This window comes from Gymnoscopelus microlampas (genome assembly GCF_963454915.1).
Source record: "Gymnoscopelus microlampas genome assembly, chromosome: 3".
Taxonomy (NCBI): Eukaryota; Metazoa; Chordata; class Actinopteri; order Myctophiformes; family Myctophidae; genus Gymnoscopelus; species Gymnoscopelus microlampas.
The window spans coordinates 36,903,000-36,918,806 of record NC_139940.1 but is presented as its reverse complement, the minus strand read 5'-3'; the positions used below and the strand labels follow the sequence as shown (position 1 = coordinate 36,918,806).

Genomic DNA, 15,807 nt, shown 5'->3' with positions numbered 1-15,807 from the left:
CATATCAAACTGGGGGATCCTTGAATTTAAAAAGGTTGAGAATCTCAGAATTTGTGTCGAAATAGGAGGAGGTATAGTAAACGGCACATCCCAACACATCAGCTCACTGACGTCATCTATTCCTCTATGCTGATAGCTTTATTGTTTTTTGATTCATTCACCCGAGTCCCCTGGGGACATGCAGAGTATTGCCAGAGTCTTTTGATTTTAAAAGATGTATTTATAACTCAACATAAAGTGATGTTCCACAAAGTGCTCTTAAACCTACAGATGGTACAAGTCTGCCTGGAGGAGAGAGACACCGCAGTTACTTACTGTAAATATCTTCTCAGACAAGGCGGAAGACAGCGGAGTGGTGTTTGTGTGTGTGTACGTGTACACGTGTGTGTGTGTGTGTGTGCATGTATGTGCACATTTGTGGGTTCGCACATGACTGCTTGCAGGCTTGCATATGTGTGTGCGTCTGCTCTTTGTGTCCTTGATCAAACAGAAATTAGCCATCCTCGTCGTAGCCTTGCATCCGTGACATGGCAATAAAAGCTTCAGACGACACACAGAGAGGCAGGGATTCACCAGATTTAGAGGAACTGCAGACAACTCATTATAAAAGATGGATGATTTGGCCCGTCCGATCCTTTTAAACATGGCCAGCGGTGGAAATGCCTTGTTGCCTGTTTTTTCCTCTGTAACTCAGCCTGAAAGGGAGTTGTATCTCAGTCACATCTGACTCCAAGATTATTGATATTCACCACAAGGACTTCTCAATGAACTGAAACGCTCTGAGGAGGAATGCTTTTGATTGGGAGCCATATCAGAGTGACAGTTGCAGTAAGCCAAACTCTCACTGGGATTGTTCCCTCACTCAAGATCAACTGTGCTGTTCAGTGGACTTAGCTTCATATCGAATTAGATGTTTCCTCACAGTGTTATTCATCCTACTGGACATACTAACTAGGACCTATAAATCACTAATACAACACTGGAATGGAAACGAATCCACTGCCACTAAACTGTATGCTTTCATAAAAAAATACATTTGTTTATTGCACATGTTGTCACTAATATTGTATCTTTTGGACAAACTAACCCTGTATTATAGTTGTTGTTTTTCCCCAAGGTTTTACACCTTGTAGGAGGTAGTTGTACATTGTAAGTTTTATCTTAACCCTATGTTAGAACTATCTTGTATGGTGCATCCATCCAGTTTATACTACTCCAACCCTTAAGTTCAAACGAAGCTACATTTGAACTTGAACATAAAAGTACTCTAGCTGGTGCAGCAGCGTCCAGTCCTGTACTGTAGCTGTGTGGTGGTCTGGGGCAGGCAGGGAGACCCAGTGTACTGTAGCTGTGTGGTGGTCTGGGGCAGGCAGGGAGACCCAGGGGGAAGGAGGTGGAGAGAGAGAGTGAGGGTGAGAAGGTGAGGCTGCCAGGCTCTGGCGCAGGTTGGTCGGTGGTGGCCACCAGACCTGCTCTAGATGATTGCTGGGTGATATACGAGCTGAGACATAACTTAAGCATGACGCGTACAGAGGGAAAGAGAGGTAGAGAGCAGGAGGGGTGGTAAAGAGAAGAGTAGAAAGAGGTTGAGAGTGTGGGGTAGACCTTAGTGCCCAGATGTCTGTATTCGGAGCAGAGCCAGGTGTGGACAGAGCTAAGCTGAGGGACGTGTTGGTGTTGGTGGTGTTGGTGTTAGTGCAGAGAGGGAACAGAACACTTCAGACACACAGCTAGCCATCAGCCCTCTGGCCTTGCCTTTATTAAATCCACCTTTGCCACCTAATTGGGTGTTGGGTGAGACACACAGACGGAAATTCACACTTATATTCTTACAGGAGTAGGCTGACACACGAGCGCACACACACACACACACACACACATACGCGCACTCACGCACTCACGCACACACACACACACACACACACACACACACACACACACACACACACACACACACACACACACACACACACACATACACATACACATACTTACGTTGGAACCGACTGCTGAACATAGCAAACTCTTCTAGGAAATTCACACCATGGGATTCCATTTAAGGCAAGTGATGGTAAGAATGTTTGGATATAGGGGGCTCATGGACTCCTAATGTAGCAGGCTAGCAGCATGTTGATAATAATAGCCCGGGACCGACCGTATCAATACTAAAACAAGTCTTTTGTTTTTACAAGGTCCCCTCTGCACATGGTCTCGCCTGTCTTGGATGTGCAGGAGAAAAATAGGGAGACGGCAGTTCAAAAGCGGGAAAAAACATACAGTATCGAGACTGATCAAGGTTACATTAAGGGAAGGTTGACTTGTGGGGACAACATTTCATTTATTTATCGTTTTACACTGCATGAAAAAGCCTGCTGCTGTCACAGCTATCCTTGTGATCTGGCTGACTTCAGGAGGAGTACGGGTCTGGCGCAAATCCCCTTGTGATGACACGGGCCCATAAGTGTTGGTAATAGCCTGGTGTTATTGAGGGGGGAAAGTGTCTATTTTCATACCCCTCTCTTGCCTGTGAAAGTTGATACCTGCTATATCTGCTTCTTATACCGTCTGCTGTCCCCGAGCACACCTGACTGTCTCTTTTCTTTTCTCTCCCTCCTTTTGCACTCCCATCATGTCCCCCCAGTGCTGACCTCCCCGTCCCCCCCCACCACCTCTCTCTCTTTGTCTCTCTCTCTGTCTCTTTCTCTGTCTCTCTGTCTCTGTCTCTCTCCTATCGTGCCAATGCAGCTCTTGGTAGCGCAACCCTCTCATTGAGACCCAACAGAGGAGGCTGCACTCCACTCATTTTTCCACCGTTTTCCACTGATCCACAGATTCTAGCCGACATGACTGCCTTACACACAGCCTTAATGTTCCCCATCTATTACTCAAGACAGACCAGAGGAACACGCAGCTTTGTCCTGTCACATAACGGAGCTCATGCACTTAGCTCACAGAGATTATTTTGATACTCCATTTCATTGTTACACAAAGAAAGCAAAAGGGAGGGCGGGAGCCCTTTTTTATTATTTATTTTCCGTGGTTTGTGGTTGTCACAAATGTCAGTAAAGAGATGAGAGGCTTAATGAAAACCCTGAGATGTCTGTTTCAACGCGGCCCGGCCTCTCACTCAAGTCTCCCTATATGTCTTTGAAGAGGTATCTTATTGGTTTGGGAGGAATTTATGCTTGTCTGCCTTGTCCACTGCACGGATTGACATCAGGGCAGGGAGAAAGCAAGACAGCAGAAAAGCGAGGGGGACTTTTTTTCCTTTTTCGTTCATACGCAACCTTATTTCTGACATTAAAAACACATCGTGTCAGCATCAGAGACCCGATAAATAAATCTCGGATGGAACTCGAGACGGTTCTTGTCAATGAAAACTTCAATGGGCCCTCCGCAGACGGCCCCTCGCTCCACTCCTGACTGTGATGATGTTTTAAGTTGATCCAGACTCGGGCCTTCCTCTTGTCTTTTGTCTTTCTGAAGCTCTCTTCTCTCTCTTTCTCTCTCTCTTGCTCTCTCGCTCCTCTGTCCTTCATTTCAGACTAGAGCTAATGAGAGGAATTGAGAGAGAGTCGATGGAAAACAGAAGTTTGTTGTGTTGCGCTGGCTTCAGGGCCTCTGATTACATGGACTTATGTACATGTTTGAGGGGATGAGTGGGGAGAGAGAATGAGGTCTGCTTCTCCATCAACCCAAAGCCCCTTAGAGCTTACCAACCAGCCTTCTCAATGTGCACGTACGCACACACACACGCACACACATACAGTACATAACAAACCCTCCCAGTGGGTGACGTCAGGCTCTCATCAGGGGACATACAGGCTTGTCATTTCTCACCATCACTCACCATCCATCATCCCTTCTTCTCCTCACACCGTCCACAGGCTCCTGGCGAAAGACGATATTTAAAAGAAATCAAGAATCAACTGAGAGCGTGCCAAGGATTTTCTCTCTACTGTTGCTTTGAACGGTAGCCCACTTTCTCTGTCATGGGAAATAAGATGTGATTCCACGCATGTTGGAGGACAGGGATGATCCTGGTACAGGATCAGGGGGAAGAGCTTAGATTCCACCTCCAACCTTTTATCTTTTGTTCTTATGCACAAATCTCCAGTGTGTTTAGCAAGAGCATCTTTCTTTCCGCTAAAATATGTGTAACCCCCATTGGCATATAGTGGCACACTGGAGTTTATCTCAAAGAGGGGTTTTGAGAAACCTTGGCGCCTGGAGTGTAGTACTATAACTGTATAGTGAGCTGAAGTGTGGCGCTCACTTTAGCTTGTGAGCTGACGTAATTGTAACCTCAAAAGTTCGATTCATCTCCCCTGTGGGGGATGAAACAGCAATATGATATGAAAACCCCCTGCAGCCATCTTTTATGAAACGGTGTTATGGTGGAAAGGTCTTGTAGGCCCTTACAGCGTGTCATCGATAGTTAATGCGTTAAACAGACAAGTGAGGAGAAATCTGGTTACCATTCATTACGCCATGGCTTTACTTTCATTCCGAATTTCCCAAGATGTAGGTGTGCAAAATAAGACCATTTCCCCTGCTTAGGTGTTACCTAACCTAACCTAAGAAACTAACAACAAAATGAGGAAAATAATGATTGCATAATGATTGCATTTGGATGAAATCGTCCATATAGACAGATAACAGTGGAGGAGGATCAGTGAAGCATGAAACAAGGTGAAGCTGGAATGAGTGACTACTCAAGCCTGTAGAATCATTACTCTGTAGGTTCACAGAACATGGCTGATGAAGATGGATAGCTTAGATATCACATTGTGATATGTGTTGAAATGCAGCAGCATAACAGATAGTTCACACAGCATAGTCTGTGAATAATGCCCTCCCAATCAGACATCACAGGGAGTGTGTGTCACTCAGGCTTGAAAATAAATGTAAGCAGAATGGAACTTTACAGCATTCACACCACAGCAGACAAGACTTGCACTGACTGTTATTAGGTCCTGAACCCTAATAAATCTGTTTGTATTTAGCTCATCTGCTAGTTTCTGCTGCGAAACCCACCATCCCCGTCTAAGGGGAGCAAGTAAGTGCCGACTGAGCACATAGCTCCACGTCACACAGCCGTAAATTTCCACCACGACTCCCATTGAAGTGCCTCCGCAGCACCAAAACCCCAGTCACCCCAGTCTTGGCTACCACCACACACACACACACACACACACACACACACACACACACACACACACACACACACACACACACACACAGCCACTGCTTAAGCTGGGACATAAATATTGATTTCGGTGGATTATTGATCAAAAAAAAAAAAAAGACTCACAAGTTCCACCAGCCGGGTTCCACTTTCTTCTGTTCCACAGGGAGGGAGAGAGAGAGAGGGAGGGGGGGGGAGAGAGAGAGAGAGTGGGAGAGGGAGAGAGAGAAAATGAGAGGAATAGAGTGAGGGATAGTCAGGAGACAGAGTTGACTGTGAGTGAGGAACAGAAAGAGAGAGACAGAGAGTGAGAAATAGAGAGAGACAGATAGAGAGAGAGAGAGAGAGAGAGAGACTAATAGAGAGTCAGGAACAGAGAGAGAGAGAGAGTTGGAGAGTCAGGAACAGAGAGGGTGCTGTAATCCGGGGGTTTACGTTTCAGCAACAGAGGGCCTGGTTTAGCGTCATTAGCTGCGGTCTGTTGTGCTGAGCATCTCTCTCTCATGGTGCAACCACACTGGCATTCCACGCTGGCTGCCTCTTCAAAGCCAGAATGCCCCTGGTTCTCATGCTAACCCAATATGTCAGGGCCGGGGCTCTGGGAGATTGAGAGACAGGCCCTCTCATCCGTAGCTGTGTTCTAGTGGCCTATCTCACCGCTGGGCTAATCGTCTCCTCACAAGTGGCGATGCGGGAATCCCATACAGTACGTCACTGTTCACGTCTAAAACTGCACTGTGGTGTGGACTCGTCACATTGGTATTACTAGTCTCTCTTACTCTCTCTCTCTCTCTCTCTCTCTCTCTCGGTTGGTCTTTTTTGCTCACTCATTCCTCCACACACCCCCACCCCCCTGCACCAGTTTCCAAAACCCATACTGCTTAGGCCCATTAGTGTTGGCCAAATTGCTTCCGCATGAAGGCTCCTTAATTGTGGTAATTCGGTGGCAGAGTGAACCGGTGTTTGAATGAGTGGAAGAGCGAACATGTGACACAGTTTTAGTTGGGAGACAGAAAAGACAGAGGCAAGGCAGCACCTGGAGGTGGGGGGGGGGGGTAATCATGGAAATTAGCCACCCCACCTCCACCACCCAACATTCCCTTACCTCCGTTCCGTCCACTATCACCACCCCATCACCCCCCCCCCCCCCCCCAGGAAGACAGGCAGCAGCTAACACCATCACTTCGTGCCAGCCTCTCATCTACATATCCTCTGGAAGTTCCCTGCCTGTGTGTGTGTGTGTGTGTGTGTGTGTGTGTGTGTGTGTGTGTGTGTGTGTGTGTGTGTGTGTGTGTGTGTGTGTGTGTGTGTGTGTGTGTGTGTGTGTGTGTGTGTGTGTGTGTGTGTGTGTGTGTGTGTGTGTGTGTGTGTGCGTGCGTGCGTACACGGATGTTCGTGTGTCTCTTCACACAGACTTTGTACACATTGGTAATTGTAATATTTTACCTGCCTACAACCTACAGTAGGTAGGTAGTAGATCATATTATCTACCTGCCAACTTATTTCTCTCTCTCTAAAGGCCTGTTCAGATCAAAGATTAAATATAAACTGTTCCAATCTAAAACATTGTGGAGGATGTCATTTTTGTAATATACTGTACACCAGGATTAGAGCTACATCATTTTAACCAATCACAAAATGTCAACATGAAGAATGGACAAATTGTATAGTGACTTTGCTATGGGAACGGTTAACTGAGTTTGCACTCCTTGTGTTTATGTGTAACTGGTTTGTCTCGTCACAAATCTTGAGTTGGGCAATTTAAAAATGTTTACAATGATACGTCTTTTGATTCCTTTGCAAGCAGTCAGACCAATCAGATCCCATCTGGTGGAGAATCTTTGATCTGACCCCTGTGGCTTACTTTGGACCTCTGCCAGATTTGTTGCTCTTTCTTCAGCCCTTCTCATAGCAGGACAGACCACTTCTGCTTCTCCTTGTCTCTTCACCTGTCTCTCTGCCTGTCCGTTTCTGTGTGTGTGTGTGTGTGTGTGTGTGTGTGTGTGTGTGTGTGTGTGTGTGTGTGTGTGTGTGTGTGTGTGTGTGTGTGTGTGTGTGTGCGCGCGCGCGCCCTTGTGCTTGTGCGTGTGTGCGCACCCATGCGCACACTAGTGGGCCCAGTGCCAGCAGTCCTTCTGGTTACTGTCTTTCATTCGGTCCCTCCCGGCAGTTATTGCTTCTGTACCAGTGCTTAATGGCTCAGTTGACTTCTATTCTGTCTATACCATCATATGAGCCAGCATCTCTCTCTCTCTCTCTCTCTCTCTCTCTCTCTCTCTCAGCTCTCTAGCTAGACGATATTTGACTGAAACAGAGGTCTATCCTGTTTCATGACAGACAGTTACAGATCTACACGTCTGACTGTCATCCATTCCTCACTGTTTGTGTTCATGTCTGACTGCTCCCCTTTTCTGTGTACTGCATCGACCTGACTGTTTGACAACTCTTTAGCTGGAAGGACATACAGTACATCCCTCTGCCTGTCAGTCTACCTGCCTGTCTCTGTCCATCTCTCTGGTAGCCATGCTTTCATCCCTCTAGATTGCAGGGGTACAGCACATCAGTCATTAGAAATAGAAATATTCTGCACAAATCCCACCGCTGTATAAAGTGGTAAAATTCACCAGTCAGTCAATATTCTGCACAAATCCCACCGCTGTATAAAGTGGTAAAATTCACCAGTCAGTCAGTGAGTTAGTCAGTTGAAGCCTGTTAACAAACCTAAGCTGTACACCTCAACTGCAGAAGCACAAAAAGTGATGTGGTGTGAGAAACCAACCGAATATCATCATTTTATTAAGTGAAAATCTTATCAAAATGAATGTCTCCTTGTAATTGCCTATGTCTGTCCTTCCTGTTCTCTGTCTGCGCTCTGCATGGCATGGCCTTATTGGTATTGGATTTCAATGCCTTTAGTGCCTCAGCCTCCGCAGTAGAGACAGTTACAAGTTCTGCGTCAACACTTAATGGCTCAGCTGGCTGCTTCCTGAAGTGCTGGAGCTGACATTAAAAAAAAAACTCTCACGCTGAGACAAGGCCTTCTGCTTTTCTCCATCTTCATTTTACAAGTCTTCTGAGTTCCCACGTGAATATCAGCAGCCATAAGCCTCACATATAATAATAATAATAAAAAAAAACGAACAAAAAAAAACAAAACAATCCCTTATCCTTATCCTTTTCATGTAGAGGTTTTTGTAGCAGTGACAGTGAATGTTGGAGTAAAGTTTATTATCTCTGAGGTATTATCACAGCTCTCTAATGAAACACAGGCTAAGACAAACACTGAGCTCCTCATTGTAGAATGTAGGCTATCCGGGTCCAGAGTTGCAGCGTGGCTGATTTTCCCATACCGTTCCTCAAAGGAGGGAGAGCAGGACATGTTGGAATGTGCACAACATGGCTTTCAAGTACACAGATGTCCTGTAAAAGCGCATGCAAGCACACACACACACACACACACACACACACACACACACACACACACACACACACACACACACACACACACACACACACACACACACACACACACACACACACACACACATATAAATTCATACCTACATACAAAAGCTCCTTGTTTCACTCAGACACACACACACAAACACACACACACACCCACACGATCGTGCACGCACACACACACACACACACACACACACACACACACACACACACACACACACACACACACACACACACACACACAAGCACACACGCACTCTCACTCACTCACTGTGTCACTCATACGCATACGTCCATAGACACGTGCATACACAAATGACCCAACTACTGAGGTATGTTGGAAGCATGGTGCAGAAATGTTGCGTCCACATCGCGCACCGCCTCATAAGCATGATGCTACACTGCTTTTTCCTCTCTCTACCCCACTTCTTTCTTTCTTTTTTCCTTGTTCCTTTTTTTTGTTCTACCTCTTTCTTTCTTTCCCCCCTTTTTGTTATTTTTCTTTCTTTCTTTCTTTGCCCCTTTTTTGTTCTTCCTCTTTCTTTCTTTCTTTCTTTCTTTCTTTCAGCTGACTCCCTCTGTCGCTCTCTCCTTCTCTTTCCTGTGGGTCTACTCTACAGGATGGTAAATCCAGCTGCCCATAGTTGCCAAACTTGCCATCAGAGTGTTTGATGGAATGTCTTAGCCTCTGCCCCCAGCTGTGTGTTTATATGCTCCCTGCACCTGCCCTCGCTCAACAAATAACACTACCACATACACACGTACACACACACACACACACACACACACACACACACACACACACACACACACACACACACACACACACACACACACACACACACACACACGTGCATGCACACGCATGCACATATGCAAGCCCAACTGCAATGCAAGCATGTACACATTTATGGATATTACCCACACACATATGCAAACACATAAACGCACCCTTACAATACATATTCACACGCACGCACGCATGCACACACACACACACACACACACACACACACACACACACACACACACACACACTGAGTGCCAATATCAGCCAAATTCTAATTCAAACAGCTTTTGCTCTCTCTCTCTCTCTCTCTCTCTCTCTCTCTCTCTCTCTCTCTCTCTTTCTTCTCTTCCTGTGCAGTGCACCCCACTTTTTTTTATAGACCAACAGCTGGTCAAAGCATTGTCCAGGGGTTTGCCCCTCAGCAGGTGCACACTGCCCTTTAGGATGTGTAGTGGGCAAGGGGATATGTTACAGTGATACTCCTAGTGCAATTTATCAAAGCCTATAGACTGCAGAGGAACGGCCTCTGTCATGTTCCAGATTGTCTGGCTCTTTTAACGTCTCCATCTCCTGGAGTAAGACTGAAGGTCTCTTGGGAGCAGTGAGTCTTTGTGGCAACCCGCTCATGGATGTTACATTCATTTTCCCTTCAGGACCCTTCTGAGAAGGACCAAATGGCCCTCGGATCTGGATATCCATTCTCCTTCCTCCTGCAGGGCTTCACTCCTGTCGGAACGGCTTGTTTTTCTCCTGGGTACTGTTAAGGTGTTTTCGAGGTGTTCCAAGACTCACTCAATAATATTGCCAAATGTTGAGCGCCGTGTCTTTTTATGATCAATATGTGGATATTGTTTCCAGCGGGAGAAGAGTATAGCCATATGTCCATACAGTACTATGTATGTGCCACGATGTTTCTGTCTGTCTGTCTGTCTGTCTGTCTCTCTGTGTGTGTGTGTCTCTCTCTCTCTCTCTCTCTCTCTCTCTCTCTCTCTCTCTCTCTCTCTCTCTCTCTCTCTCTCTCTCTCTCTCTCCCTCCCCAGGGCCCCTACACACACTCTTGCTCTTTGTACTATAGATGTAGGTGCCACAGACATGATGGAGGGACTGTACATGTGTATGAGTGTGTGCCTCTGTGTGTATGCGTGCATACATGAACTTGCACATATGTGTCTGCCTGCAGATGTCTGCCTATGGTAACTGAACTCTGCTCAATGGTTTCAGTTGAGAAATCCTGTTCATCTGGTAGACGTAGACAATAACGGTCTAGACTAGCAAGGTCCGCAGATGACAGACGAAGTGCAAAAACATCGTACCTGATTTCTTAACGGTGGGCCTGGACCCAGAATGGTTTCTCGGATCTGATTCTGATTAAGTCGAGAGGAGTAGCAGTATTTTTTAATGGAGCCAGGGCCACGTGCAGTAATACTTAAGACAGGCAGTCAGACAGCATTGGTCTGTCTGACCCCGTAGATGGACAGATTAAATGGCAGGCAGTGAGACAGAAGGAGGGGTCATTATCATCCCCATCTTCCATCTGGGCTGTTAGAGGGCCCCTCAGACGGCAGGTGAAGAGGTTGTTGGGTAATTTGTCTGAGGGAGAGGAGGGAAGTCGGTGGTTAAGGGAAACTTCTTGAACAAATCTCGTCCTCCATGGCTCCCCACCTCCAGACTCAAACAATTTCTGCAATTGCCCGTAATTCCCCCGCTTAAGCATCCTCCTAACGTCCACCTACCTCTATCCCTCCATCCGTCCAACCTTCCTTCCCTTTTTACCTCAGTTACAACAACCATTAGGTGATTAAGATTAAACGCCTGCAACACAGAATCCCCATATTTTCCTTTTATTTTGGTCAAATGGGTTGTTAGATGAAAGCAGAGAGCGTTTTATAACAGTGGTCATATTTAAGAGAAAAAAAACTTGACCCAACTTACCCGTGTCCATATGATGACTAGTTGAAAAGTGATGGAAGACAAGCAGAGGAGAAGAATTCACTGAGAGAGAGAAGTTAAGACAAAAGAAAATAAGAAAAAGAAGGCAGAGGTGGAGCTGGGATGAAAGACGGTCGGTTGGTCGGTCTGACCTGTGTCTTTTTTTCTGGTGTTCTGTTTTAACCCATTAAGACCTGGGGCCGATTCCACAAAATGTCTTCTAAATCAGAAGACATTTTTTGAAAGTTTTTTGAAAAAACTTGTGTTGCTATAATCAGTGGTTCTCAAACTTTTTCATGTCTAGGACCCACAAAATGATATGTATTTGGCCGCGGACCCCCATCTCAAAATATTTGGTTCCAGGGACAACCCCCCCCCCCCCCCAAAAGCAAAGATTTGAGTTACAAATGTTCGCTTTAAAAATATATATATTCAATGATTCGCACAAATGTTTACGATTTTTCAAAAATATCAGATCTGTTACTAGCCAAAGAAATCTAAAAATGACACTGATGCGTTCCCGGTCTTAAGGGTTTAAACAGCAGAGATCTGGCTGTTTTCCAGACGCTGCTCCATAATAATGAACTGGACAGCTTCCAGAGAGCAGCCTGCCTCAGAGGCTCTCTGGTAGCTCTCCTCCTCTCTGCTTTATGAACAAGGAAACTACTAACTCACCCGCAGTTATTAGATCAGTGCACTGGCATTCCTCATCATCGCCACATTTCTCGTTACCTCTTGTCACATCATCGGATCGCGTTTTCCTTTTCAGTTTATTCACCATTTTTGTCCTTCTTGCCAATGTAGTTTCTCCATCACTCATCGTCTCTTAATTTTTTCGTTGTGCCAGTCTCTTGCTACTATCCCTGTCTCTGTTCATCTTTCTTTCTCCTTTTTGCCTGTGGTGAAAAGGGAGGAAAACGTTTTTATTATGCTACCACTCGCACCACCAAAGTCATAAACCCCAGTCAAGAAGTGCTGTGAACATTTGTAGGAAATGAAAGGCTGTGTCTGTCTGACTCTGGGAGGGGTGTGTGTGTGTGTGTGTGTGTGTGTGTGTGTGTGTGTGTGTGTGTGTGTGTGTGTGTGTGTGTGTGTGTGTGTGTGTGTGTGTGTGTGTGTGTGTGTGTGTGTGTGTGTGTGTGTGTGTGTGTGTGTGTGTGTGTGTGTGTGTGTGTGTGTGTGTGTGTTCTGAGAACTAAAGCTTTATTGGAACAGGTGATGTAAGAGTTTGATGAGATTCCCTTGGACAGTGCCAGCTCACTGGAAGAATGTAGCATGCGATGGTGGATGGATGGTTCTCCCGTTCCCCCTCAACAGGGGTTTGGCACACTGAGCTCCCTAGATCTCAGAGTATCTGAGCCCCTTCCCTCCCCCCTTTATGTGTTTGAAATATCCTCTCACCATAGAAATAACATTGACATATCATAATGCTGGGAGTGTAATCCCCCCTCTTGCCACAGTGCAAACAGTGTCAGGCTGGAAAGATGGCAGGGAGAAGGTTCTTCCACACTAGACTGCCATGTTAGAGGACTAATCACAGAGCGAGGAGCGCTCTAGGAACTCTGTGATGTAACACTGGTGTTAGGTGAGTTACAGGACACTAAGCTGAATGCAGGTGTAATCCTATTGGATATTGTTTTGGGAAAATATATCCTTTATATTGGCCTATTATTCAAACTCCTCGTAGCCATGTTCTTTAGCTTAACATGTCTTGTCGCCTAAATGGATTTACTGGGGAGCCTGTAAAATGCAGAGAACAAGCACTAGACAATTTAAGAGGTTTTAACCCTGGCTACTATTCTTTCTGCATGCTTAAAAAAAAACATCATGGCTGTAATATTTTGATTTTGCTGTACTACATCCAGAAGCCCATCAGCGTACTGTAAATATTTTCACTGGAAATGATGAAAAATATGATCATAGCGCCATAGTGTCTAATCATAGATAAATAAATACACACACACACACACACACAGCATAAACGTCATTTTGGGGGAACAACATCTCATCAAGACATTATGCACTACATGAGAACATGTTTGATTGACACTATAGGTTTTTTAGGTTCACAAAACATGAGGTACTGTACGTGTAACTCTTTCAATAGCGTGTAATTGATTTGAAATAGCACTATGAAATGGCATGACAGTATAGTACAGTAGACAGACAAGCTTTTGGGGACCATCCAGTCTTCACTCATGTAGTAACTAAATCCGGATGACTGTGTTTCCAGGATGATTTCCAGCATATTTGAATGTGTCATTGTTAGGAGAGTCATTACCATAGTACAGAAGCATAACAAGTTGATCCAAATCTGGATGGAGGTGGCATCTTTTAGGATGGGGGAAGCCTTCCCGGGTTCAGCCTGGAACCGAGGGGGCACATCCGGCATCCCCACCAGAGCACATTTAACAGACGCACACAACGTGCTCAACCCTGACTGAGGTGTGGATTTAAGAGCACCTGGCTTCTCAGACCGCTGAGGGGGGGAGGAGGGCAAAGAAAAGGGTCAAGAACAATTAAAGACCAATCAAGTGTTTAACGAAGCTGCGGCAGCAGCATTTAAACCTGCCGGACTGCACTTCATTTTCGCTTTGTTTTTTTTATTAGGTGTGAAATCTCCAAGCCCGTCGCCGACTCTCGAGGGCTCCGTCCAGAATGTGGAGCTGAAGTTGTGCAGCCGTGCGACGGTGAAATGCGCCTCGGGAACCGTGGGAGCTGTAAAAGTGTGCGCCAGGACCCCAGGTGTGTGCAGCTGTGCCCTGTTAAACTTTACTGCCTGTGTAGGAGGGAGAGACTGAGCCCGCCTAGACTCTTCTTTCTGTGATAGTTTTACACAGCCCTCATCCTCTCTGTCTCTCCATCCATCCCTCTCCCTCAATCTTGGTCTTGATTTCTCTCCAGTTATATGATTCAGTCACTGTTTTCTCCTGGGGCGCTGTCATTGGGCCTAGGCCATGTCTTTGATGGTAAGGGAAAAGTAGAGTGATATCCAGGCAACAATCTCATGTTATTGGAGCTCGAGTCATAGCATGGAGTTCACAAGGTCATACTGTACTCGCATCATTCTGTCAAGCGGATTGGAAGCTTTGTTCCAGCTCTCTGTACAGAAATGTATTTTTTCCCCCTCCCTGATTTCTAAATTGACATCTATGGCCGTCTTCCAATGGTAGTCTGTCATAACTTAAATGTTTAGAGTAGCGTGTTGAGATTTCTCCATCTCTCTTGTACAACTGACAGGTTTGTATTCTCAGCTAGTGCTTTCACACTCATCCATTCCAGCTCAGAAACGGAGGCCCTTCAAGTTGCACCGCCTCATCCAAGCTCTCCTCTCCATTTGCTGGCTTCTGTAGGTGCAGAAGGGAATGTGATGTAATCAGAACATACGGTAGAGGAAGAATAAGTAGGGTCAAATGGCAACAGGAGTTTTCCGGAATTTATAAAAAGTCAGCTATGAAGAAGTTGGTATTTTTGAGTAATTCTAAAATCCCTTCTTGACATGTAAAAAAGACAAACAAAATGTTCCACTCCCCTTTCCTGCGCACAATGAGGGTTGAAGTTAAATAAAGAGAATGTTGTGGAACATCTGTCTCTATTATAGTTTGAAATTGCCAGTGCCATTTTACTCCTTTTTCTTCCTCAGGTTCAGCTGATGGAGTGAAAGAGAAGCTCGTTCCACTGGTCCAAGGTCCGTCTGACACCAAGGAACTCCATATGAGCCGCTGGCTTAATGAGATCCGCAAGCCTGAGTCCCTGCTGGCTCCTGATCTCCTGGCCTTCTCTGTTCAGGTGCCTCAGCAAGGAGACGACTGCAGAAACTCAGGTAGGAGCTGCTGAAACTCTTGAAGGAAAATTCATGCTTCAAAAGTGTCGTACGTCAGTGTCAGCCAACAGAACTGCTGCACAATATGTTTTGCATTCATAGATACTATGTGACCACGGTCACCATGCACAATTCTGCGCATTTTTACTGTAGCAACCAGACTCCAAGGCCAGCAGATGTTTCTCTACATTACATGGTCACTACCCTGTAGAGCTCTCTCTGAACCCCCCATTCTTTTAATAACCTTAGGCGCACAATGGAAAATCATTTTAATTTTGTTTCAGATGAATGGTTGATTTATTGGCTCAGCCAGGCCGAAAGGCATGGCTGAGACTCTGTTTTGCACCCTGTCCGTCCGTCCATCCGCGTGTCCGTGTGTCCGTCACCCCGTCCGTCTGTCAGTCAGTCAAATTCACTCAAATCGGTACACATGATCTCCATAGTCATGTGATCAAGACGGATCTGTTAGACTTTTCATATTCCATCCTGATTGGCTAAGATTGACATCTAAAGTTTTAAACAAACTGCCAGCAAATCATGAACGCAGTGTCCGATTGTGGTAAAATTTTGCACGCACATTCGCACTACGTTGAGGAACAAATGCCACTCTTT

At 45.7% G+C, this 15,807-nt stretch overlaps 1 protein-coding gene across 4 annotated transcripts in view; it reads left to right on the top strand.

Moving 5' to 3' along the window:
- The window catches only part of vps13b (vacuolar protein sorting 13 homolog B), a 443,292-nt gene that overhangs the window by 102,601 nt on the left and 324,884 nt on the right, over positions 1 to 15,807 (top strand). For all 4 annotated transcript variants that reach the window (XM_084052011.1, XM_084052012.1, XM_084052010.1 and 1 more), the window contains exons 18-19: positions 13,983 to 14,117; positions 15,016 to 15,195. In XM_084052011.1, coding sequence (XP_083908137.1) covers positions 13,983 to 14,117; positions 15,016 to 15,195 — 315 coding nt within the window. The remainder of the gene's footprint in view (positions 1 to 13,982; positions 14,118 to 15,015; positions 15,196 to 15,807) is intronic.